At 38.2% G+C, this 27,249-nt stretch overlaps 1 protein-coding gene and 1 pseudogene across 1 annotated transcript in view; one reads left to right on the top strand and one right to left on the bottom strand.

Annotated features, from left to right (window-relative positions):
* The window catches only part of LOC122058859 (uncharacterized protein At4g18257-like), a 15,542-nt gene extending 8,784 nt beyond the window's left edge, over nt 1-6,758 (bottom strand). Inside the window, exon 1 of the mRNA XM_042621558.1 lies at nt 6,396-6,758. Within this exon, the coding sequence (XP_042477492.1) occupies nt 6,396-6,664 (269 nt within the window). The 5' untranslated portion in view covers nt 6,665-6,758. The remainder of the gene's footprint in view (nt 1-6,395) is intronic.
* A 9,434-nt stretch (nt 6,759-16,192) lies between these two features.
* The window catches only part of LOC122058993, a 14,309-nt pseudogene continuing 3,252 nt past the window's right edge, over nt 16,193-27,249 (top strand).

Below are 27,249 nucleotides of genomic sequence, written 5' to 3'. Positions count from 1 at the left end.
TATGGAAGGGAGAGACAGAGTTCTTTTTCCCTTGAGATTAATAGCAGCTTATTGTGGTTGATAAGGATTTGTCATAGATAATAATGATACCAAGGAAGGTGGATGGCAAAGTCATCCCTTTTTTAAGTATCATTATTTTTTGTCACTCATAGCACATAAAGTATCAACACCAATCTTACAGACATCTTAAGCTATATCACAAAATAACCAAAGAATAAGTAGGTAGTTGGAGATTCCATAAAGGAAGGCTCAAAGTTAGAATACATGAACCTAGGACTTGGGAAGAGATGAAGCACGAGTTGAAGAACAATTACTTATCAAGGCATATCCAAAGGATGCTCGCTCTTTGACAAGATTACCACCAACATGCATTTAAACCTGAAGAGAACTTGAAGCCGAAGCAACCGTATATAAAGTTTAGTTCACAATTTGGAGTGTTGGAAGTCAGATATCAACAATGTTAAAGCACAAGTTGAGCTCAACATTGCACCCTCAAAGGAAGAAATGAAAGAAGCATTAAAAGAAAAGGAGCCTGACGTTGAAGATAAAGTTGAAGTGATCACACTGAACTGTAATAATAAAGAAGAGACAAAAGGAAGATCAATGGGTAGACGATTCTACTGAAAAGGGTTTATGTTGAAGAGATCAAAGCAGACAAAGTCGAAATAGTAGAAGATGAGGAAGTAGTTGAAAACAGTCCACAAGAAATTATCGACATTTATGATGTTGTTCTTGTTCTTGAAGAGGTAGAGCTTGTGCTTCAAGTCTTCGATGAGAGCCAAATTTCAGGATTCTATGAATATGAAATATGGGCAGAGACTAGACATACAGCATTAGTTAAGTGTCTTTATTTCTTTATTTCTTTATTTCAATTGTTATTAAGTATTTTAGTTAAGTCCAGTCCTATTTTGAGTCAATTTCCTTCATTATTTTAGTTTCCTAGTCATTTTGTGTTACCTTATTTGTTAAGGATTGGATTAGTCCTTGCCTTTATAGTGTTTGAGTTTGTTTTTGAGTCTTCTATTTAAGTTAAGGGGCTATAGCTTCGAAAAATAACTTGATGAATAAATTTTGGCTTTTTCCTTTGGTTTTGTGGTCAGTCAAAATGATTCTTCCTCGTGTAAATCAAGTTCTAGTTGGTGCAAATCCAGTCAATTCCTTGCAGTGGGAATCCCAGGCACTTTCCTATTATGATGCAGACTTAAGAATCTAAACCAGCAGGAAGAAGTCCAAGAACCAAGATCCATGTTTGTGAACCAGAATCTGGTGCACATGGGCCAGATTAATTACCGTGGCCTGGAGCACATTTGGAGCTTTGCATGTTGGTGGAGTGGGCCCCATTTAGTTGAGATTTGGTGGATCTTTCGATAGAGTTTAGTTTCTGTTTTAGTTACTTGCTATTTCCTTTGTTAACTTTCCCTTGCTTACTATTATTTTATTAGTTAATAATTTGGAGTCAATTCTGTTTGGACAAGTAATAGGGTAGAGTTTCTATTTTTGACAGATTCTATTTCTTTGTATTTATAATTATAAAAAGGGGGATAAAGGCACAATCTGGAAGCCTTCTAAATGCTGTGTATGGACTCTGTTTTTCTGGTTTCCATTTTTATCTCCCTATAATTGCAAGCTATTAATAAAGAAAAAGGAAGAGAATCCTCCCATGATTTGATGCTAAAAAACAGAAGCCCTTGTGCTGGTGCTGAGTGAGTCCATTTGATGGAGAGCCGTAGGGAAGAAAGGGAAAATCAGAGTAGAGAGGGGAAAAGAGGGGAATCACACACTTCACTAGTGCACAAACTCAACACCTTCATTCAATAATTCAAAATCACTCCCCTTGTCCATCGGTTACAGTCAATATATAGAAAAGTTAAGACATAGAATTAGAAGCTTAACTAAAATGGAAACTAGCCTAAACTAGGGAACAACCAATAAAAAGGAAACCAAAGCAAGGAAATAAATCCTACTCCTACATTCAAGTCTGGAAAGTAAAAGCATGAAATAAAATGCCAAGCAAACTACAAATTTTATTTCCAACCCTTGTTGGACCAAAACCCTGGGCTGGACCGGTTCTTCTTGGCTCTTGGCTTTTAAAGCCGGTCATGCTAGTTCAGCTAAGTAAGGGCAGTTGTATCTGCATCAACTCTCCTCCTCTGAAAAGAACTCGACTCCGTCAAGTTAGGAAAAGGACCAAGGAGACCGTCTGAAGGAATATACTGAATGAGGAATGATCCCACCATCTTCTTGAGCTTAATTTCAGGGAGATCTTTGGCAGGATGAAACTTCATAGTCTTGTTGGCATAGTGGCATAGCCACAATGCTGTACTTTCTTGTCAAACAACCAAGGTCGACCAAGAAGGATATGGCACACCTTCAGAGGGAGGACATCACATTGGACTGTATCCTTAAATCCACCAATAGAATATGTGACCAAGCACTTATCTGTGATTTTGAGATTAGTGTTGTTCACCCAAGAAACCTTGTAGGGATTTGGATGTGGCTCTGTTTTCAATCCCAACTTACGGACAACGTCTTCAAAGCAACATTAGTACAACTACCTCCATCAATGACCAAGGTTAACAACTGGTCATCACACTTCACACGAGTCTGGAAAATACTACTGCGGCGCCAATCTTCATTGTCAGTGGCTTTCTGAGTGGTCAACATATGACAAATGACATAAAAAGAATGTTGGTCTTCATCACTGAGAGTGTCATTGACTTCACCTCGCGCACGCTCTTCTTTTAAATCAACTGTGTCAGAACCAAGTTGCTCTTCGGGAATATATGGTATAGGAGAATCCTTATCAATAAAAGCAACCAAACGGCTGGACATTGAGCACTGATATGTCCAAATCCAAACTCTGATGAAGGCAAGCAGCGATGGCTCCAAAGCTGCTGCAATTGGCGATGGAAGAGTCTTCTTCATCGACTTCTTTTTTTTTTTTCGTTCAAGCTGAAAAGTAAAAGCATGAAATAAAATACTAAGTAAAGTACTAATTTTATTTCCAACCCTTGTTGGACCAAAACCCTAGGCTGGACCGGTTTTTTTTGGCTCTTGGCTTCCAAAGCTGGCCATGCTGGTCCAACCAGGTAAGGGCATTCATATTTGCATCACCCTTGGCCTGTGAGAGTTATGGTGAGAGGCCATGGGAGAGATGCCCTTCTCTTCTCTATCCCTTCTTCATCATCATCTTTGTTTTCCTTCATCTATTTTATTACTACTACAACCACAGTCCTGTCGAGTGATCAAAACCTGCTACAAAAGGGTGTTATTGTTTCTGTTTATAAAGTTGAAGTGTGATCTCGTCAGGCCAGTGCATCAAGTAAAGTCACTGTACCATCATTCCTACCTGCAGCACCGTTCCTATTGGAATATTCTGCTGATATCTTCAAGCCACTGGAATTGCAGATCCATGCAACTGTTGGAGGCCATATTATAGTATTCAATTACCCTCCTATAAACCCTCCTTCGATAGTGTTTGATATTGTTTCAAGGGCTGGATTAGCTTCTACCACTGAGTTAGTAATTCTGGATTTAGTTTCTAATTTTGAAAACCTGTTCTATATCCACATCTAGCCATTAGTTCTGGCTATTTTTGAGGAGTCATTCTACCCTTAAGGCCGTACACTCAAAAGGGATATCTCATCCATCTGGAATGACTTAGTTTCCATTTCTGTGGACTATTTGATTTCCGGTTATTCACCCTGTTATGTGACCTGCAATAGACTTGAAGTTGTGCCTGTTTGATGCTATTGTGGCTGGATTTCTTATTAGAAAACTGTTGGGTATTGTTAGAGCTGTGATGGTTAAATACCTTGCTGTACTGCTACTAATGAGAGTTTCTATTATTTTGTACTGCTGGAAATGATAAAATCCTGGAATGTTGGTCATCTTGGAAGATCCTCCTGTAAGTGAGGGTCTAAGTTGTCTAACTGAATCCTACCTTACATCATATTGTTTCTTTCATACCATTGTTGCAATTCATTTCTTCAAACTCTGTTTTAATTCCTGCAACTGAAGTCAGATTCTGTTCCTAACTTCCTATGATTCTTCAGTCCTACCTTCACTAGGATTGCTGGATTTAGGGTATTTTATATTGCTAAGTTCAGTTCTGGTTTCAGAACTATTCAATTGACAGTAACCCTTCCATATTCTGTTTTCAATTTCTGATTCCGTTGAGTATCAACCCAGCCCTACTTCGAGTACGATTGCTCTTAAAGACCTGAAACCTGAAATTGATACATGCTGTTTAATTACGATCTGATGTTGGGTATGAAATCAATAGTATGATATTCTGTTCAGCCATATAAATCTGGAATCTGATCTTTATTCTGACCCTTGTTCGACAGTTTCAGCAGTCTCCTAGTATCACTAGGTATCCCCTATAAGTTCAGTTCCAGCCATTGGATCAAGCAGAGATTTTCAGCAAGGTTCCTACTTCCTACCCTCTATAAGGAGGACTCAACCAGGCTTTCAGCCTGATCTGACTTGGTTTCATCCTATATTTTTTCTCTTATTACTGGAATTTTTTTATCTCTGCTTCGATTTGGTTTTTAGCGCTGGTTTATAATTTAAACTACATTAGCCAGTCTTATGAATAAGATATATTACTCATTCTATATTTTTTCTCTTATTGCTAGAATTTTTTATCTCTGCTTCGATTTGGTTTTTAGCGCTGGTTTATAACTTAAAACTACATTAGCCAGTCTCATGAATAAGATATATTGTTGCATTTAGAATTTTAGATTGCCTTTTCTTCCAGTAAAGTAAGTTCATATCGTACAAATCAGAACTTGTAGGAATTGGTTCAATTTTGTGTTGGATAGTGTGAAGACTATCAGTCTAACAGGAATTTCATGCTTTTAGCTCTCAGCCAACACCATGAACATAAGAGTTGTAAACTTCCAGCTAAAGTGTTCAGATTGTCTCAAATGAAATGTAGGAATCATATATTGTGGTTGAAATCAATCCGTCAGCTAAGATTTAGTAAACATCCAGCTAAAGCGTTCAGATTGTCTCAAATGAACTGTAGGAATCATATATTGTGGTTGAAATCAAACCGTCAGCTAAGGCTAAATCTTATCTTCATTAAGCAACTATGCTGAAATCATGGGAGTTCCATCTCTAACCATCCAAACTTGCTGTAAGATAATACTTCAAAAAACATTCAAACACAAAACCATGGCACCCCAATGCAGAAACACCATAGGGTAGCAAGATGCTCCATCTTACAAAACCTAAGAACCGACTAGTTCTCCTACAATATCAATTTCACCAATGCCAAACATTTATAATTGCTGAGATTGAACCATATTCTAAAACCACCTTATAGCATAGCCAATTACGTATCAAACAATGAACCTACCCATAATTAGTTTTAAACAAAATTACTGAATTATCTGTATATTATTACAGCATATCCTAGGCCACCTGGTCTGACTGAGATGCCATAAAATAACAGCTTCTGCTTCTGCCTCTTGAATTACTTTGTTCAGTGATTCTGTGAATGAGATCAAAGTGAGGAGAAAGAATCAACTTGGAGGATACCCTCTTCTGTCTTTAAGATAGCAAGTCACTGTCACGGGGGCTACTTTATCTATTTCCTGCACCTAAACCCATCCAAACATCCCTGATGATCAAAGTATTTTGAGGAAACACAATGAGCATCATCTGGGGCACCCTCAATACGGTAAGATCACAAACCAGAATAACTTTTTGAGTTTCTAAGCTAATATCTAGGGAACTCATATTGTGCATCTACCTGATTAGACTTGCAAATGTTCCATCCCTTCTATGACAGTATGACAAACCTCATCCCCAAGATGACCTAAGTAGAGGAACCCAGTTTCTCCAACACCAGGAATCTTGGGATTTCAACCCCATTCTTAGCCACTGAAAAAGTCAAATTGAGCTATTACTCCCATTTGACGTAAAATTCTTCAGACCGTTTGAAGTAGTCCTTGACTACTATTTTTGCCGAAGTTGGCTTATAAAATAGAACAAAGGGAAACAAAATTTATTTTTCCATTGTTAGGCCTGGTTAGCAGTAAAACTTTTTTAGATATGTAAGGCAATACGCAAGAAAAGATGATTATCTGTGTTTGCTTTACTAAAACCAACAAGGGATTTACATTTCAGTAATAAACAGCTCCTCACACTATCCTCTCTCCCTCATTGATGCATAAATACTCCTACATCTACAACTACGCCATTCCGATCAATGAATTAGAGAGATTCAGAGAATCCACAGTTCAAATTCATGTGAACCCAAAAGCATTCTTAAGAAAGCCCTTGACATAGAATTATAATGAATTAAGATTCGAAGAAATTGCTCAATAAAGTTTACCCACAAAAGAAAATGATGAAAATAATACAAAACACAACAAATAACGTACTTGGTTGCTCGAGATTCTACACCGGAGTTTTTCTGTGCGAATACATTCTGGGTAACGATCTTCTTCTTGGCTCGGTGGAATTCTACATCAGGGGCTAATTCCTTGGTCTTCTTCGCCTCTTCTTGGGACTTGTAAAGATGTGCCTTCAGTTCGAGGATGGAAGATACGCCTACGCCTTCGATGGCCTTATGCTTCTTCGGCATCACAGAAGACTCCGTCAGCCATCCTAATGACTCCACCATCCTCTTCTTCCTCTCCTCTTCCACCATCTCGACGATTGATTAATTTTTCCTGTTGATTTCTCTGCGTATGTAAACCCTGGACCAAAGATCTTTGGTGGAACGAAAGAGAATTGGAGATCGGAGGAGATACTTTAGGCTGTTGACACGTGGCTTGAGTTAATCCAAAGACGAACAATGAAAGAGAGGATTCGGGTCTCTTGGTTTATGGGTTTCGGGTCAAAATTGTTGCTCCCGTTCAAGCCCTCTCTCCCATCACCAAGCTTGATTGTCGGCAGCCCAAGGCCCTGAGGCTTCTCTCTGTTCAACTCTCAGAGATCTCGCATGGCGGTATCCTTGGATACCTCATCTCCTGCATGCAACAAGGTAACATACCCTTGATTTTCTGAAGCTCACCATGTCGATGGTATCTTCTCCTCTAACAAGCCCTTCCCCCGAGAAAACGCTATTGGAGTTCTCAATGAACCTGTGTTGATACCCTCCTGGAGAATCGAAAGCCAAATCGTCCGATGTACTCGCCCTAACCTGAATCTCGATCCTCAGGCACCCGATGTGAGAACTTATGTTCTTGCTTTTCCCAATCACTGTTCCCCCAATTTCTTTTTCTTTGAGGATTTGACTCAATTACCTCTTCTCTTTTGACAAGCACTTACACGTGCTAGTTGACTTCTTCTCAATTTTGTATTTCAGTTTTCTTTCTCTTTCTTCTTTGTCTCTGATACAATCAGTTCAGGGAAAGAAGGAAATGGTAAATTATCAAAATTCAGAATAGTGGGTCAATAGGGATGAAGACAGTAGAAAAAGATGGGGTAGCAATTTGATGCCTCAGATCATACGGATATATTCTTTATATTTGATTATCTCGGTTCAGGTTTTGATAATTTATTGTCAGGATTTTTTCTCGTACCATAGATTTGAAGCTCTGTTGAAACTTGGAAGCAGTCCCTCCTTGAAGCAATGAGGGTTTCACTCACCACGTTTCAAATCCGATTTACTGCTGCTGATGAGAGACGAACCAAGAGGGATAAATGAGGAAGGGAGAAGAAGAGAGAGGATCGAAGAAAGCAGAACAGTAAGAAAGAAGTGGGAGGAGGAAGAAATGATCGAGCAACGAGGGTTTCTTCACTCACCGTATTTCAGAGCCGAAGCATAAGAAGAAGGGGTTTGAAAGGAGAACGTAACCCTAATTATATGGGTGTAAACCTCGAAAAGACAGTGTATAAAAATAGGAGCTGAAGATGTATCAAGATAAATAAACGATTCAATTATTTGATAAAATAAGATTACTATGGTTCGATCCAAATGAATATCAATGGTAAAATCCATCAAAGCACATGGGTTTAGCATACAAACTTTATTTTATCTGTCCAACATGGAATATCGTTTATCCGGAAAAAAAAAACAGAAAACATGGAAATCAACTTGAGGGGGCTATAGCCCATGAGTGCACTGTCTTTAAATAAATTTTTTATTCGATAATAAAACTTTTTTCTTTAACATAATAAAACTTTTATCATAATTATTTCTGTTTGGGTCCCCATCGCGCCACCGAGCACATAATTAAACCCAAATTTTAATAATTGGGTTTAGATATAAAAACCAATGCCATTTGTAAAGAGAAGAGATTTCTAACACCATTAACTAACAATATTTCCAGGTTGGTTGAACCATGGTCAACCCAATGCCTCAGCCTGACACGGTGTCGGGCTTCAAAATCCCAACCCAAATTCACCTTACAGATTGAATAGTCCAGCCTAGGCCTTGTCCGGACTCTGATGGGTTCGGGTTGGGTGAGCTTTTTTGACAGCCCATTGCCTATGATGCTTGTATAAAACCTATTCTGTTGGGAAAAATTAAAAGAAAATTATGGGCCAAAGAATTTTATAGTATCGAGTTTTTCTTCACCCACGACGATAGAACTTTTCTTTACCGTGGGGCTTGAGAGTGCTTGGATGGGACCTGAGGGTATTTCTGACCTTATATTGTAGAGGGATTAATAAGAAGGTGGGTGAAACCCTCCAACAGGGGTGGAGGAAAAACTTTCACGAAATTGTAAAAAAAAATATATATATTCTCTTGACCATATTGATAAATTTTTTATTTTTTAGTAAAAAATTGATAATAGTTAACATCAACAAGGGATATACATTTCAGTGATAAACAGCTCCTCACACTCTCCTCTCTCCCTCATTGATGCATAAATACTCCTACACCTACAACTACGCCATTCCGATCAATGAATTAGAGAGATTCAGAGAATCCACAGTTCAAATTCATGTAAACCCAAAAGCATTCTTAAGAAAGTCCTTGACATAGAATTGTAATGAATTAAGATTTGAAGAAATTGCTTAGTAAAGTTTACCCACAAAAGAAAATGATGAAAATAATACAAAACACAACAAATAAAGTACTTGGTAGCTTGAGATTCTACACCGGAGTTTTTCTATGCGAATACATCTTGGGTAACGATCTTCTTCTTGGCTCGGTGGAATTCTGCATCAGGGGCTAATTCCTCGGTCTTCTTGGGCCTCTTCTTGGAACTTGTAAAGATGTGCCTTCAGTTCCAGGAAGGAAGATGTGCCTATGCCTTTGATGGCCTTATGCTTCTTCGGCATCACAGAAGACTCCGTTAGCCATCCTAATGACTCCACCATCCTCTTCTTCCTCTCCTCTTCCACCATCTCGATTACTGATTACTTTTTCCTAGTGAGTTCTCTGTGTGTGTGTGTGTGTGAAGCCTGGACCAAAGATCTTTGGTGGAACAAAAGAGAATTGCACAATAAGGACAAAACCGATATAGATGTACAAAGGGATTTACAGATGTAGGAAAGAACCGGAAAAAAATTGGGTGCACCCGAGTTACAACAACCCCTTCTAGCAAAGAAATGGAATAATTCACTTCCCCTAGGGTTCACAAATATTCTCCTCGGTTATGGTATTTTTCAAAATACCCTTTTAGATTCCATTTCTTTGGCTGTCACAGGGGTTGCAAATACTTAGTTGCAACCCGGGCAGCAACTAAATTTCATCTGGAGAGAACCCATTTTCTAGCAGACTCCATTTTTTTCGATGGAAAATTTGACTTGTTGAATTATTTTCCAACATTTGTTTGCAAGAGGGAAAATACTTTCCTTTGATTTCAACTATCACAGTTTATTATCAAAAAACAAAACTCTCACAGCTAGCTTCTTGACAACCCGTTACCCCACATATCTACATTAACCATAACCCCTAATATAAAGCCAAAGAATTTAAAAAAAAATCATCGATGAAGATAAGAGGAAGGAATATCTAGCAAACAGAATAAGGAGGCACACCAAAAGATATGAACTATTGTGAACTACAATAAACAAAAGAGATGGAACTGATTGCAAGTTACCATGGCATTCCCGACACAAAGAGCACACTCAATGGCAACCTTGGGCTTGGGCTTGGGCTTGGAACTCCTTGGGGCTCGTGGATCCGCTACTTGTACATTATATGGTCATACACAACTAAATGGCATAATGTGTAATTAACTCATTCATACAGAGAGAGAAAGAGAGACATCATCTGGTCTGGGAGTGAATGAAAATGTAAAAGCTTTACCATTTTCTCTCTCATCTGTCATTTTTGTGTACAGATAGAGAGAGAGAGTCTCCGAGAATCTTCCCAGAAAATTACCAGCACCCTTTCCTAAATACCTTTGTCTCCCCTATCCTTTCTCTTCTTTTTTGTTTTACTTATGCACCTCTGCAACTCCATCTCACCACCTCTCTCTGTCTCTCTCTCTCTTGTTCTTTCCCTTTTCAGATCTCTCTTGTGCCAATTCCGAGAAGAAGAAATATGGCAAAGTTTGACGATGCAGATCCCAGAATGTATGAAGAAACTACCATTCCTCTTTCTTCTTCATCAGCTCAATTTGCTTTTGCAAATTTCCTGAAGATGTTCAGCTCTGCATCCTAGTCTCTTGCAATGGGATCTAGACTCCCCAGCAAACGGTTGTTCACTCTGAATTTGATTTTAAGGTTAGATTTTACAAAGAACTTCTCAACAATTGTCAGCTCTCACTTGAGAAATTTAAGTAAGTTGTGAACTTAACTAATCGGTGATGAAATGAAACTGTGAAGAAAACTAACAAAACACAGAAGATTAGAATAATAAGAAGAAGACGACGCTCACAGCTTCAAAACGTGAGAGACTCGTTTTTATCGGGGAAGAACGCAATTCTTTCCTGACTTGTTTTCCGCCTATTTTAGGCATAAAATTTTCTAGCTATTTTCCAATAAAAGCCAATATTTTGGTAAAATTTTACCTGAGTGAAAAATTTTCAAGTTACAAAACAAATAGGGGAAAATATAATTTTACATGAAAATTTTTTCACAATGAAACAAACGGAGCCACAGTAAATGTGATTTTATTCAACTATCCCTAAAAAATTATTCCAGTTTGTATCTCTAATCTTAGTTTTACAAGGGTATGTGATGTCTTGTTATGTTTAGATAATATGATAATAATGTTCCTTTTATTTATATCAACGAAATTCAAAACAAAAAAGGAATGGAAACTCTTTCACTACCATGTATTATCATATTATCATTTTATTTATATCAATGAAATTCAAAACAGATGAATGAAATCTCACTCTTTCACTGCAATTGTCTTCTCAGTCGCACCTTGAAACGCACCCACATTGAAAAGCCCTTATTTGATGGATTCAACTGTCAAGAAGAATGGAGTGAGAAACGGAGTCAGAGTCGGAGTCTAACGCAATGAGGGAAGAAGAAATATGGATTGACCTCTACTTCGGACCGAGCATGGGTGACTGTTTAATTAACGGTTACAATAGGGAGGTCCGGAGTTGGAACGGTAAGATTATGGGAGGAACCTCCTCTGATACGAAATGTAAGATTTTGACATACCTCCTATATGACTGTAGTAACTTGCCATTGATGGATATTGGTGTAATCCTCTTTTATTTTTCTCCTTATCTTTGATAGATTTGGTGTGAGAAAATGTCTCACACTCTTAGTCAATCTATTTTCTATTTCTTGTCGAAGAACCTCCTCTGATACTAAATGTAAAATTTTGGTCTACCTACTATCGAACCGTAGTAACTTGTCATTATTGGATATTGGTGTGATTCTCTTTTGTTTTTTTTTTTTCTTCTCTTTGATAGATTTGGTGTGAGAAAATGTCTGACTCTTAGTCAATCTATTTTCTATTTCTTCTCGAAGAACCTCCTCTGATACCAAATGTAAGATTTTGGCATACCTCCTCTTGGACTGTAGTAACCTGCCATCGCTGAATCGGTCTCTACTTCAGACCTGACATATGTGATAATCTAATTGACGATTACAATAGTGATAGGTCTAGAGTTGAAACTATAAGATTATGGGAGGAACCTCCTCTGATACAAAATGTAAGATTTTGACCTACCTCCTTTTGAACCGTAGTAACCTGCCATTGCTAGATATTGATGCAATCCTCTTTTGTTTTTAACAGATTTGGTGTGAGTAAATGTCTCACACTCTTAGTCAATTTATTTTCTATTTCTTCTTGAAGAACCTCCTCTGATACCAAATGTAAGATTTTGGTTCACCTCCTCATCGTAGTAACCTGCCATCGCTGGATATGGGTGAGATACTCTTTTATTTGTTTCCTTCTTTTTGATAGATTTGGTATTGAAAAATGTTTTACACTCTTAGTCAATCTCATTCCTATTTATTCTCTCAAGTCTTTCCTTCTCAATGGGACGATACAAAATTACATAAAATAGAAAGAGGGCATAGGGTCCTTATTTATCTTAACTACATGCACTATCCCCACCAATTATGGTAAATAGGCAGTTACATCCAAGTACATCATTTTTTTATTTAATATTTAATTAAATATGCTAATTATGACCTATGTGGCAATGTAAGGTCACATCAGCCAATAGGAACCTCGTATGGGTGATAGTTTTAGTGCTAGTTCTCTCTCTTGTTTTTAATCTATATATTTAATGAGATGCCTTTATCATCTTTATTATTGGTTTTCAAAATGGCTTCCAAAGAGAAGAAAACAAGGCTCGGAGATAAGGAAGAAGGGGAGGGAGAATTTGAGAAAGAGATGTTGAGATTTTACTGAGGCAATGTTTCTGTAGCCAAAGTTGTCTGAGTGAGAATTTTCGGAGTTGAAGTTCCTGGAGGTGGGATTTTCAGAGCCGAAGTTAGCAAAGGCGGAATTTCCAGAGTCGAAGTTTGCAAAGCCAAAATTCCCTTAACTTCACTCTTATCCAGAGGTTGCATATGAACATGAGTTTCCCGTAGGGGGGGAGAAGGTTGTTGTTCCTTTATTTTAATGGAGGAACCTTGGGAATAGGTACGGGGGAGGAGAAGCCATTATTTTTTCTATACATGGAAAAAATTAAACCTAGCACGCTTCTCCTCCCCTGAACCTATTCCAAAGGTTCCTCCATTAAAATGGAAGAATAACAAGCTTCTCCTCCCCTACAGGGGACTAATGTTCATATGCAAACTCTAGATCGGAGCAAAGTTAAGGGAATTCTGGCTTTGCAAACTTTGGTTCCGAAAATTTTGGCTCTGAAAAATCTGGCTATGTAAACTTTGGTTACGAAAATTTCGGCTCTGCAAACTTTGGCTCTGAAAATTCTACCTCAGAGAACGTCTGCTCCAAAAATTCTGGCTCCAACAACTCCGATTCAAAAAACTTTACCTCAGCAAATTTGGATTCATATATGTATCACTGGTAAATTTACGCTGTGGAATGAGATGGTCAACTAATGAATTCACATGCATAACACCTCTATACATGGAAAAAATAAACCTAGCAGGCTTCTCCTCCCCCGAACCTATTCCAAAGTTTCCTCCGTTAAAATAAAGGAACAACAACCTTCTCCTCGCCTACGAGAGACTCATGTTCATATGCAAACTCTAGATAGGAGCGAAGTTGAGGGAATTTCGGCTTTATAAACTTCGGCTCTAGAAATTCCGCTTTGCTAATTTCGGCTCCAAAAATTCTCACTCTGACAACTCCGACTGTAGAAACATTGCCTCGGCAAGATCTCAACATCTCTTTCTCGAGTTCTCCCTCCCCTTCTTCTTTATCTTCGAGCCTTGTTTTCTTCTCTTTGGAAGCCATTTTTGAAAATCAATAATGAAGATGATGAAGGAATCTCATTAAATATATAGACTAAAAAAAAAGAGAGGGAGATTTAGCGCTAAAACTATCACCCATAGGAGGTTCCTGTTGGCTGATGTGACCTTATGTTGCCACATAGGTCATAATTAGCATATTTAATTTAATATTAAATAAAAAAGTGATGTAGTTGGTTGTAAGTATCAGAGGAGGTTCCTCCCATAGTCTTCCAGTTCTAACTCTAGACCTATCACTATTGTAACTGTCAATTAGACTATCACCCATGCCAAGTCCAAAGTAGAGATCGATTCAGTGATGGCAAGTTACTATGGTCCAAGAGGAGGTAGGCTAAAATCTTATATTTCGTATCAGAGGAGGTTTTTCGAGAAGAAATAGGAAATCGATTAACTAAGAGTCAAACATTTGCTCACATCAAATCTATCAAAGAGAAGAAAAAAAAAAAGAATCACACCAATATCCAGCAATAGCAGGTTACTACGGTCCAAGAGGAGGTAGATCAAAATCTTATATTTGGTATCATAGGAGGTAATTTGAGAAGAAATAGAAAATAGATTGACTAAGAGTATGAGATATTTGCTCAAACCAAATCTGTCAAAGAGAAGGAAAAAAACAAAAGAGGATTACACCAATATCCAACGATGGTAAGTTACTACGGTCCAATGGAGGTAGGCCAAAATCTTACATTTAGTATCAGAGGAGGCCTCCCATAATCTTACAGTTCCAAATCTGGACCTCCCACTATTGTAACCGTTAATTAGACTATCACCTATGCCAGGTCCGAAGTAAAGGCCAATCCATATTTCTTCTTCTCTCATTGTGTTAGACTCTGACTCCGTTTCTCACTCCATTCTTCTTGATAGTCGAATCCATCGAACAAGGGCTTTTCGGTGCGAGTGCGGTTCAAGGTGCGACTAAGAAGACGTAAAACCATCGAAGGCGTAGGCGCATCTTCCATCCTCGAACTGAAAGCACATCTTTACATTTTCCTTTGTTTCGAGGATTTTGGCGGGAATCAGAGAGGATGAGATGGTTTTGGAAGGAAGAAGATGGCCAACAAATGGGTGGACCTGGGATTTTTTTTTTTTTTTTTTTTGAAATGAGTAATTTATTTATTAAGGTGGATCGTGGACCGTGGACTGTGGACTGTGGACCTGGGACCTGGGACATTATAGTGTTTCTGTCAGTATATTTGATTCTTAATAGGTACGGATTAAAGCATGGAACGCAATTATGTATCATATTAGTTTTCTTAATAAGCAGGGTTTGAACCATGGAATAATTGTGTATCACACTAAACTAGCAGGGTTATTCTCCCATTACTATTGTCACAATTGACTTAAATGGAGGTATCCACATAGGCTCATTATGTGGCCCATATAGGTTCATCTTCGGGTGTCAATTGGTCGGGCCAGCCCGGTCTCGATCGGGCTTAAATGGACTTGACCTCTTAGAAGCCTAGCACCGTGAAGGCCCGTTTAAGTAAACAGGCCTAGCTGTGGGGGGCATAGTACGATTTACAATTGGGCTTTAATCGGGCTTCCTTAAATGGACCTTAATCAGGCCTTAACCAAACTATGGACCTATTTAAGTCTAAACGAGCTCTAAATGGTCTTTAAACGTGCTTACTATAAAATTATTTTCTTAAGTGGGTTGAAGGCCCAGAAATATGTGACACAACTCTTTAATAAAGAAGAGAAGTGATATGAGATTATGGTTGTTCTTCAAACCCTATTACAAAGCAAATAGTAAGAAAGTTTAATTAGTTTCTTACTAGTAGTGGAGAACTAGGAATTTTATGTAGTATTAAAGGGGTCGGGCTGGGTTGGGCTACAACAAGTCAGTTCAAGTACGGCTTATATATGTGCTGGTTTGGTCAGGCGCCCGACAGGCTAGCCACCTGCATCGTGAATGCCCGATTAATAAACATGTCAGGCTCAAGGTCAGTCCAAGTCAGACTGTAAACATGTCAGGCTCAGTCGGGCCTACCCGTGCAGGTTTAGAATTGACACCCCTAGGTTCATCATACTGGATCGATAGTTTCAACGTTAGAAAGATGTGAGTGTGACTCGTGAGCCACAAATCAGAAACTAGGAGACTCAGCTCAGGACTCATGAGTTAGCCAATGCCAATTATAGGGAAGAAGGAAACCGATTAATTTCCCAGTCACATCTTCACGGTGCATTTTAGCTCACAAATACCTTTTCCTTCTCTTCCCAATTCCTTCCTTGACTTTGAAATTGGCGATTAACCATTAGAGATGGAGTCTGTGGTTTGATAATCATCAATCACATACTAGATTCTAGGGTTTTTTTTCTTCACTTTTCTTTCGAAAATATGAACACGTTTTGTTCTTCTCTGCTAATGGCAAGATATCTCTGATAATTTAAACCCTGAAATTCTAACCTCTAGAAATTTTCAATGGTGGCTGTATCAGTAGCTGTAGAATGGCAGTTACTCTACAACCACTATTATCGTAAACCTAAGATCTACATAATGCAGTAGAAGCACATGGATCTCAATCACAACAAGGTAGCCCTATGCTCCCTTCGGAGGACCCATCGTAGTCATCTGTGACCACTCCAAGATCGCTTAATTATAAGCAGAATCATCCCTTCGCATCTTCAATTGTGCCAGAGTTCAGCTTCTCGAGACTTCCACCTAAGTTAGGTGGAAGTCTCGTGGGTTTGGCATGGATCAACGATTAGACTATAGTCTGTGTCATTTAGGACGACACAATGTTGTTGGTGTACGATGTATTGTATTCTATCACAATTTAATACAGGGAGTACTGGTGCAATGCCTCAACAGGTAGGATGGCGGTCCCACTAGCCTATTAGTGGGTCATGGGGGTTGCAAGGGGGCGGAGGCCTGTGCCCCCAACTCAAATTTTTTATTTGAGGGAAACTGTGTGATTTTTGGATTTTGATTTTTGCTATATATTTGTAGCAAGAGTTTCTTTCTCTGTAATGCAAGAAATACTGAGAGGTGTGAGGGACGAGCATTATAACTCTATTCTCCACTAATAGTGAAGCAGGATCTCATATCACCGGAGACGTAGGCAATCTTGCCAAAACTCGTAATCTGTGTGCATTGCTTGTTCTTGTTTTTTCATTATCTTCTGTAACGTTTTAGGGTTATGTTTCTACAAATTGGTATCAGAGTTCTAGGTTTTCGTTTTCTAGGGTTTACTATCATGATAACAGGGAAGGAATCGAATGTCAAGTATGATATTGAATAGTTCAATGGGAAGAATAATTTCACCCTCTGACGTCAAAAGATGAAATATCTTCTTATACAACAAGGTTTGGCGAAAACGTTATTAGGGAAGTCGAAGAAGCACGTAAAAATTATTGACGAAGATTGAGGAGAGATGAAGGAAAAGGCGGTAAGTGCTATTCGATTGAATCTTTCTGATGATGTCCTATAATATATTGTGGGTATCGAATCTGCACCGCAGTTATAGGCGAAACTTGAAAACATCTACATGACGAAGTCCTTAACGAACAAATTGTTTATGAAGAAGCAATTGTATTCTCTATAGATGGAGGAAGGTATGGATCTATTAGAGCATCTTAACATGGTCAATCAGATCATACGTAAACTTATAAACTTGGAGGTTAAGATCGAGGATGAAGACAAAACATTATTATTGTTGTCGTCGCTCCCAGAATCATATGATCACCTAGCAATAACTCTCTTGTATGGGAAGGAGACCCTTGAGATGGATGAAGTCGTGGCTGCCCTCATGTCCAATGATACAAGGAAAAAGGCCAGTAGTACAAAATCTCAAGGAGAAGGTTTTTTGGAGGTGATAAGGAGCAGGAAAGAGGGAGATCAATTCAGAAGAGATCTGGAAAAAGTCAATCGAAATCAAAAGGGACAATGACAAATGTCTCTTATTATTATTACAAGAAGGAAGGTCATCTGAAGAGAGATTGCTTGAAACGGAAGGCAGACTTGAAGAAAAATGATGTATATAAGGCATCTGAGGAAGCGTGGTTAACAGTTCAGATGGAGATGATAGAGATGTATTCTCTATATCATCAGGTAAGAATCAACCTTCTGATTCTTGAATTTCAGATTCTGGATGTTCATATAACATGTGTTCACATAATCATTGGTTTGATACATATCAACCATATAATGGTGGGTCTGTCCTAATGGGGAATGATGTTGTATGCAAGACCATTGGGATAGACATTATCAAAATCAATATATTTAATTTGATAGTAAGAACTTTAGTAAATGTGAGACATGTATCAGACTTAAGGAAAAACTTAGTATCTTTGAGGGTACTTAACACAAATGGCTATCAGTACATAGCAGAAGATGGAGTTCTTCAAGTTATTAAGGGTGCTATGATTGTCATAGAGGGACAACTAACATAAAACCTATATAGACTCATAGGGAACACTATTGCAAGTGGAACATCTGTGACTACAGATACATGATCTAATACAGATGATACCTATCTGTGGCATATGTGGTTAGGGCATATGGGAGAAAGAAGATTGATGGAGCTTCATAAAAAAAACTATTGAAGGGAGTAAAAACTTATAAACTGAACTTTTGCAAGTATTATGTGTTCTGAAAACAATGCAAAGATAATTTCAAAACTGTAAAACATAAGAGTAAAGGGGTGTTTGATTATGTACATAGCGATGTATGTGGTCCTTCAACAACAAAATCTAAAGGTGGGATAGAATATTTTATGACCTTTGTTGATGATTATTCAAAGAAAGTCTGAATCTACTTCATGAAGCATAAAAGTGAGGTATTCATTAAATTTAAGGAATGAAAGGATGAGGTAGAAAGGAAGACAGGAAAGAAAATTAAGTACTTGAGAACATATAATGGAGGGGAGTACACGTACAAGCCATTTCTAGAACTATGCAAAGCTGAAGATATTACACTCACTTTACGGTTCCAAAGACACCACAGCAAAATGGTGTAGCTGAAAGGATGAACATAACACTTCGAGAAAAAGCTCAGAGTATGAGGCTGAATGCAGGGTTGAGCAAGAGATTTTGGGCAGAAACGGTGAATAAAGAATGTATCATCATCAACAGGTCTCCATCAAAGGCAATTGATTGTAAAATTCCTAAAGAGGTATATACAGAAAAACCAATATATTATTATATTTTAAAAATATTTGGTTGTCCAACCTATATGCATGTTGAGAGCGAGCAGTGTTCCAAGTTAGACTAAAAAAAGGATTCAAGTTGTGGGATCCAAGTTCACAGAAAGCTATGGTTAGTCGGGACGTTGTGTTTGATGAGTCTCATATGGTGAAGTCAAATTATAATTCACAAGCAGTTGATAAAAATAAAGAAGGTTCTACTGTGCATGTGGAGTTAGGTGAGTCAGAAACAACAAGAGAGAATGAGTCATCCAATGATTTACCAGGACAAAAAGAAGCAGCAGAAGTTCTCTATACTGTGGCAAAGGGCAAAGGACAAAGGAAAGTGTACTCACAAAGCACCTGTGAGATACGGGTTTGAGGACATGGTTGCCTATGCCCCCATTGTAGGTATAAATGATCCATCTTCCTACCATGATGGTTTGAGTGATACACAATATGATAAATGGATGACAGCTATGATGGAACAAATTGAGTCTCTATAGAAAAACAAGACTTGGGAGATTGTGGAAAAACCCAAAGGAAGAAAAATCATTAGGTGTAAATGGGTCTTTCGTGAGAAAGAAGTAGCATCTGAGAAGGAGCATGAAAGGTATAAGGCCAGACTTGTAACCAAGGGCTATGTACAGAAGGAGGAGATAGACTACAATGAAATATTCTTTCCAGTGGTAAAACACAGTTCGATCCGGGTATTACTTGCTTTGGTGGCCATGTATAATTTAGAGCTTAAATAACTTGATGTGAATACTGCATTTCTTTACGATGATTTGGATGCATTGATTTACATGGAGCAACCTGAAGGTTTCAAGGTGCAGAGAAAGGAAGATCATGTTTGTCTGCTTAAGAGGTCGCTTTATGGTCTTAAACAATCTTCTAGGCAGTGGTACAAGTGCTTTGATTCTCATATGATGAAACTTGACTACACAAGAAGTGAGTATGATAGTTGTGCTTATTATAAAGTGTCAAGTGATAATTTCATTATTTTGCTGAAGCTTTATATTGATAACATGCTCATTGTTGCAAAGAATAAACATGATAGTCTCTTTGAAGTCTTTATTGAGTGTTGAATTTGAGATGAAGGATCTTGGTACTGCAAAGGAGATCATTGACATGAAAATTCTTAGAGATAAAAATGCAGGTTAACTTTAGGTAACTAAGAAGAGATCTATTGAAAAGGTACTAGAGCGTTTCAACATGGAAAATGCTAATTCAGTTAGCACTCCGTTAATTAGCCACTTCAATTTATCTGAAAGGGAATGCCCTACAACACATGAGGAGGTGGAGCATGTCTCAGGTCCCCTATGCTAGCGCAGTTGGGAGTCTCATGTATGCTACAGTTTGTAGTAGGTCGGATTTGTTTCATGCAGTCAGTGTTGTTAACAGATACATGAGTAATCCAGAGAAGGAGCATTGGAATACAATTAAGTGGATCTTCAGATATTTGAGCAAGACTAAAGATATAGGTGTTATGTTCAGTGGCAAGGGAAGTTCCACAGAATTGACGGGTTATGTTGATTTTGACTATGCTGGTGATTTAGATAGGAAGAGGTCTACTACAAGGTATGTATTTATATTGGCTGGTGGACCTATTTCATGGAGGGCGATGCTTCAGTCTACAGTTGCATTGTCCACTATAGAGGCAGAGTACATAGCGGCTGTTGAGGCTGCCAAGGAAGGAGTTTAGTTGGCTGGACTGGTTCGTGAGTTGGGGTTAGAGCAAGGAGGTATAGTGTTATATTGTGACAGTCAGAGTGCCATACATCTTGCAAAGAATCAGGTGTTTTATGCAAGGACAACGTATATTGATGTGAGATTTCACAAGGCCAGGGAGCTTGTGTCAGAAGGCAGTATTCACTTGAGAAAAATTCATACATATCTCAATCCTGTAAATAGCCAGTTACTACAGAGAAGTTCGAGTCCTGTTTAGACTTGATTAACATTACTCATTGTTGAAGATGAGACGCACCAAACAGGTGCGAGTTTGTACCTCTAATGAAGTACGAGGATGAAGACGTCTACATGTTATCTTTACAGGAGGCTCAACAGAACTCAAGTCAAGGTGGAGATTGTTGGTGTATAATGTCTTATATTCCGTCATAGTTTAATCCAGGGAATACTGGTGCAACGCCTTGATAGGTAGGACCACGGTCCTGCTACCGGTTAGTAATCCGTGGGGGTGCAAAGGGGGCAGGAGCCCCCCGCTCAAATTTTTTATTTGAGGGCAATTGTGTACTTTTCGGATTAAGATTTTCGTTCTATATTTGTAACGAGAGTTTATTTCTCTGTAATGCAAGCAATACTAAGAGGTGTGACAGACGAGCGTTGTAACCTTATTCTCTATTGATAGTGAAGCAGGATCTCATCTTGCCAGGGACGTAGGCAATCTTGCTGAACCTTGTAAATCTGTGTGCATTGCTTGTTATTGTTTTTTCATTATCTTTTGCATCGTTTTAGGGTTGCGTTTTTACACAATGTACCATTACAACATCCACGCAAAGCTCCAAGAACCAAACATCTCCATAGGTAAGGAGTGTTTTGAGCAGAATGTGGTTGAGTGCGTGTTTTGGGGGAATGGTTTGTGTCACCGAAGGGTGGCGGATTTTCTGATTCCTTATTTCAACAATCCAAAACCATGTAAGATTGCTGAGACGGCGATTGAAGAGTTGCCGATTTGTATGGCGGTGATTGAGCCACATTATACGATGTCAGGGAATGCGGAGGTTCTTCTTGCGGTAAATGATCAGGTTTTGCTTGTTGAAGAGGAATTGATTCAACAGCTTGGGGATGGGGGGGGTCCGTTGCAAAAAATGGTGGTGTTACGGAATGGGAAGTTGATTGCTTCGTTTACGCATGATGGGCTGATTCTGGTCATTTCTACTGACTTCTCAAAGATCATTTTTGAGTATAATTGTGAGGTCAGTTTTGAAATTTTCTGCAAAAAAAAAAAAAAAAAAAATAGAACGAGATAGCCCTGAATAGTGAAAACTTGCATTTTGATCATTGGATTGTAACATCATTGAATCTTGTTCAATAGGATACTATGGTAACTCTTGGTAGAATTCCACATAATTTTTATCCATATATTGGATGACAACTTGCAACTTATTCATGCCTCAATTATGTTTTTCTGTTTTTCTTCTGCAAAATTGCCTTTCTCTCTGTCCCCTTTATTTCATTAAAAGGTTTTGTTTACTTCTTCTTTTCCTTGAGGAATAGTGGAAAATTTTGTTTTGGTTGTATTTAGCATTGCTTGTTGAGAATGGTTTTGATGGCATCCTAAATAGTATATTGCACTTAACATGTTGCAACAAGTTACTGGGCCACATTACTTTTTTACTTTCATATTGCCGTCAACCTTGCCTCCAGAGCAGTTAGCTTGGTGTGGAATGGACAGTGTGCTACTTTATTGGGATTATATGCTTTTGATGGTGGGTCCTTATGGAGAACCAATGCGCTCTCTATATGATGAACCTATTACTCTTGTCCCAGAGTGTGACGGAGTGAGGATCGTTACAAATACAAGTATTGAATACTTACAATGAGTTCCAGATTCTACCGTTATTTTAGATTGGAAGTACACTAACTGCAGCTTTACTGTATGATGCATTGGATCGCTTTGACAGACGTAGTGCCAACTGCCAAGATATGTTTCTATTTCTTCGCAATTGAATGACAAGCTTTGACTGGCAGTGCACAAGCACTGAAGTAACTGTAGGAAAGGTTTAAGAGAAATACTAACCAAACTATTAGGTGGACAATTAGAAAATAAATACTGCATTGAATATGCTTTTATTTTTCTCTGTCTAGAAAAGTTATTTGTTTCTTTATTCTTGAATTGTATCATATATGTGTGTATTCATTGATTCTACACTTCTATTATTCCTTTTTCTTAAATGAAGTGAAATTGTGAAAATGATGCCAAATAAAGTAGACCCGATATTTCAATTTGATCCATTGTTGAGCTAGTTAAAGTAATATGAAGATATTGAGGAAATAAAGAATGTACTATGTTATGTTCGTATGAAGATGTGGAAGATGAAGAATTCATATTGGAGAGATAAAGAATGTACTATGTTATGTTCATATGAAGGTGTGGAAGAAGAAGAAGTTGGGAATTCACAAAAAACGAAGAGAGCTTTCATGCTTTGGTTACTGTAGAATTTTGATTAAATTTGTATCATTTTGTATTTCATTGGAAAGTTTTTAATAGGGCTGGATTAACTAAAACAACAAGTAATAAACCCAACCCACAAGTAGTACTGTAGGGTATAATTTCCAGCTACAAAAGAGAACCAATGGCCGAGGAAACAAGGCTTAGATCAAGCCTAGGTTCTGGGAATCTGGACGAATGTGGGGAATAGGTAGAAGAACAATACTTCCGAAGTTTGAGGATGATCCAAGGGTTAGATATGTTTCTACAATAGAAAGAGAAAAATAGAAAGTAGGCCTAATTTAGCAACAACCAAGATCTAACAAACTTCTGGTCAGATCAACACCAAATTATAGTCAAGGGTTGGGATTGATGGCTGGATACATCTCTCCAAGTATGCCATCAAAACTGATGGTTAGATTGAAAGATAGGAGCAAGAAATGAAATTAGTTATTAAGGACAATGCAAAACTAACAATTAGCTGGGGCTGAGATTATGGTCGATGGAATGTCTCAAGGGGAGGATCCCACCCTCAAAACAATGGCTATTTCTGATGGCCAGAATAGGAGTTGTTGTGGACTGAAGGTCTGCTGCAATATAACACCACAAGGAAGGTGCCACGGGACAGAGATGATGCAACAGGGTCTCCTTCTTGTGGTATGATGAGATCTCGGGTCGAAAACCCTTAAATCGGATCACTATGGCCCCACCAAAGAACAAATAATTCAATTCTAAAAATCAGTGAAAATCTTATAATTTCAGAAGCAAATATGCACCTTATATAGAAAGTAGCAAGTGAAAGGGTCAAACTGTAAGAGAACTTAGAAGTGTGTGAACCTTGTTAAATCTCTGTGTCGTACGAATCTATTGTCTTTTTATTATTCGTGTTTCTTGGTGTTTGATCTTACAGATTAAAGTGTCTTTAATAATAAGAATAAGAGAAACAATGTTTCTGCTCCATGATTCTAACAGAAGTGTGAACAGTAGCCACAGTAGAACAGATGGGAAAAGGAGGGAAAATCTTCTTCGTCACTTCACTTTTGGACTAGAGATTGTAGGGTTATAGTCTTAACCCTTAGGCCTTCCAAAAGCAGGCGATTATCGACTCAAAGATCAAACCATATGTGAGCAAAATCGACTTGAAGAGAAATCTGGCGGTAGAAGTTCAGGCTTGTTCTGATATCTGTTGAAATCTCTCAGTGGATGTATTGTTTGGGTCTGGATTCCTGAGTTTCAAATTTCCCTAGGGTAATGATTCAAACCCCAAAATTTCAAGCACAATCGATTTCTATCAAGGAGTTCAAAGCAATTTTCTTTTTTATCATAAGATGGGTTGCCAGTTGTAGGAACAGGAACAAACAAAGGAATAATAAGATAGGAGAAGAAATGAAAAATAAGACAGAAGGAGGAAGAATAGGACGAAGTACCTGTTGATCTAATAGTTCGAGCTTTTAGGTGAAAGAGTAGCGCAAATGGAATCAAAGCAGGGACGTCAAGTGTTAGACTCTGGGAAATGCATTGGAAGAGTTTTCCTGACATTTATTCTCCTTTCGTGCAGCACGACAGAAATTCCACATGAGCTCCACGTGCAAGGACCATGGGATCTTGGCATGCACATGTGGGGCAGTGATGATATATACATTGACGTTGCCCTTCCCTAACAGTTTGAGTTTTTAGATGAAATGATAGCAAACATGGTATCAGAGTAGGGAGGTCAAGTGTTCGACTCCTAGAAAATTTAATGTAAGATTAGAAACACAAATGATTCTAATCGATATGAGATGGCCAACATCGACAAAATTGAGTAGAACAAATAATGAAAAGAAAAACCTAAAAAAAATCATTACAGTCCAATAAGGGGTGAGAATAAAAAATGTAGTACCCAGAGTCCAATCATAGCTTCACATCACCATGTAAAGGAAAACTTAATACTTTTTTTGTGCACAACGTTTTTTCAAATAAGATATGAGTGCTTGGAGTGTCACTCTCCATGATGGGAAGCAGCTCAAAGTTTAGCTTCTTCAAAATCATTAACTAGAATTAAAGAGGGGTTAGTCAAGCATTGCCAATACTTCATAAGTTTATCAAGATACATCCATTAAAACATAACATTTTGAAAGAGTCATTGCCTTACATATTAGATAAAAGCAGAGCATTTGTTTCTCAATAATTTCATGATAAATTATCTTTGTGATTTGATGTTTCAGCAGTGGATCAGTGCAAGATGGCTAATTCAGTGTGGGTAATGCCTGATGCCGTCCAATCTGCAAAGATGTTTCAGATGATGAAGATGAAGATGCATATGCAGGGACAAAGTAAAGCTTTGCATGAGAAAGAAAAAGATATCCTCGAGGACAGCAAGAAAGGAGATTATTTCCCCATCTCATCCAAGGTGGTGACAAGGTACTCTTATCTTGCACCCATAGTTGGAGCTCTACTGCCACTACTTATTGTTCTTTTTGTAAAGAAGAATAAGATGAAGCTAGGATTGGTGATTGCAGCCGCAAGCACAGGTGCATTATTAGTGATGGCACATGTCATTAGGTAAGAATTCTATTTGATTCCAACACCAATTATAACATCTTTACCTTCATGTGATTCTTCTATTTAAACTCACTGCTTAACGATTTCTTATAAACACAATCCATTTATCAATTAATGATTGATTTTTCTACTAACGCAAAGCTTTCCTATAGACCTGCCGAGGCCCAAATATTTGTTACAGATGAGGCCCAAAAGTATGACAAATGGAAAATTTGAGGTTTGGAAATTCAAGATTACACGCACCTCGACTAATCTTCGGGGAGATTAGCATAGCAACCTACCGCCATGATCTCCACTTAAATAGTAGATGCACAGATGGGGAATCGAACCTAAGACCGTGCGCCTAATCCACACAATCCCCAGTTCGCCCTAACCATCTGGGCAACCCACGGGTGGGTATAGAATAAATAAGAAAACACACATACACACTCACACAATGCGTACGACAGGGTTCGATCCCACAACCTCCTCCCCTAGGTGCCGACTCCACAAGCCGAAGCTACCACCACTAGGCTATCCTAATGTTCGTAGTGCACAGTAGTGGTTGATGTATCGTAAAAGTATATATGCACACCAATATTTGAGATAGTAATTGATTGAATTAGGATATGAAATTTGATACATGGATAATTCAGACTATGCACTATCTATCAAATGGCCGAAATTGCCACAATATCATTCCAAAATGGCACAAAATAAATGGTTTCTTTGGTAAGCTTAGCAAAGTAAAGTTGTTCAAATGAGGTATTTTCTTTTCAATAAAATATTTATAATTAATCTAGGATTAGATCTTGGCACAATGCATTTGGTGACCTTCATTTTTATTTTATTTTGTTTTCCCTTTTCTCATATCAAAGGCATATGGTCATTGCCACATTTAGCCTGCTTCAATTTTGAGTCTTCGAAATTGTCTGTTTTGAGCAGGATAGTTTGACATGATTCCACTATGTGGTTGAGTGGACCTTGCAATTTAGATGGAGCGAATCTTGTAATGTAGATGGATTGGGTCATATCAGGGTTGAATGAGAACCTTTCAACTTTCACTGAAAGCAGTGAAGAGCACTAAACACCCCGTGTGAGTGGCCCCAAGAAAGTAAGATGAGTCGAATTCAGAATTACACGCTTACTAAGGTGAAGACCCTTTACCAACTCGGCTACCTCCTTGGGGTTCACTTAAACTATATTTAGAATACATAAAATGGATAAAAAAAGTAGGGGGAAATTTTCCTTCCTACCTCACGAAGGAACTGCCCCTCATTTATGAATGGTCAATAATACCCCATATGTTGCATAACAACTGTGGAATGCCTCACTCAAGGGTTCCACCAGACCTTGAGTTTTCCTACCCAAACTTATTTGCCTAATAGAACGTAACCCTAATTATATGGGTGTAAACCGCAAAAACGACACTACAAAAATAGGAGCTGAAGATATATCAAGATAATAAACGATTCAATTATTTGATAAATTAATATTACTATGGTTCGATCTAAATGGATATCAATGGTAAAATCCATCAAAGCACATGGGTTTAGCATTGAAAATTTATTTTATCTGTCCAACATGGAATATCGTCTATCCAGGAAAAAAAAAAAAAGAAAACATGGAAATCAACTTGAGGGGGCTATAGCCTATAAGTCC

The sequence above is a fragment of the Macadamia integrifolia genome, chromosome 13, assembly GCF_013358625.1.
Source record: "Macadamia integrifolia cultivar HAES 741 chromosome 13, SCU_Mint_v3, whole genome shotgun sequence".
Taxonomy (NCBI): domain Eukaryota; kingdom Viridiplantae; phylum Streptophyta; class Magnoliopsida; order Proteales; family Proteaceae; genus Macadamia; species Macadamia integrifolia.
Note: the sequence above shows the minus strand (reverse complement) of the source record. Positions and strands in the feature narration are given on the sequence as shown.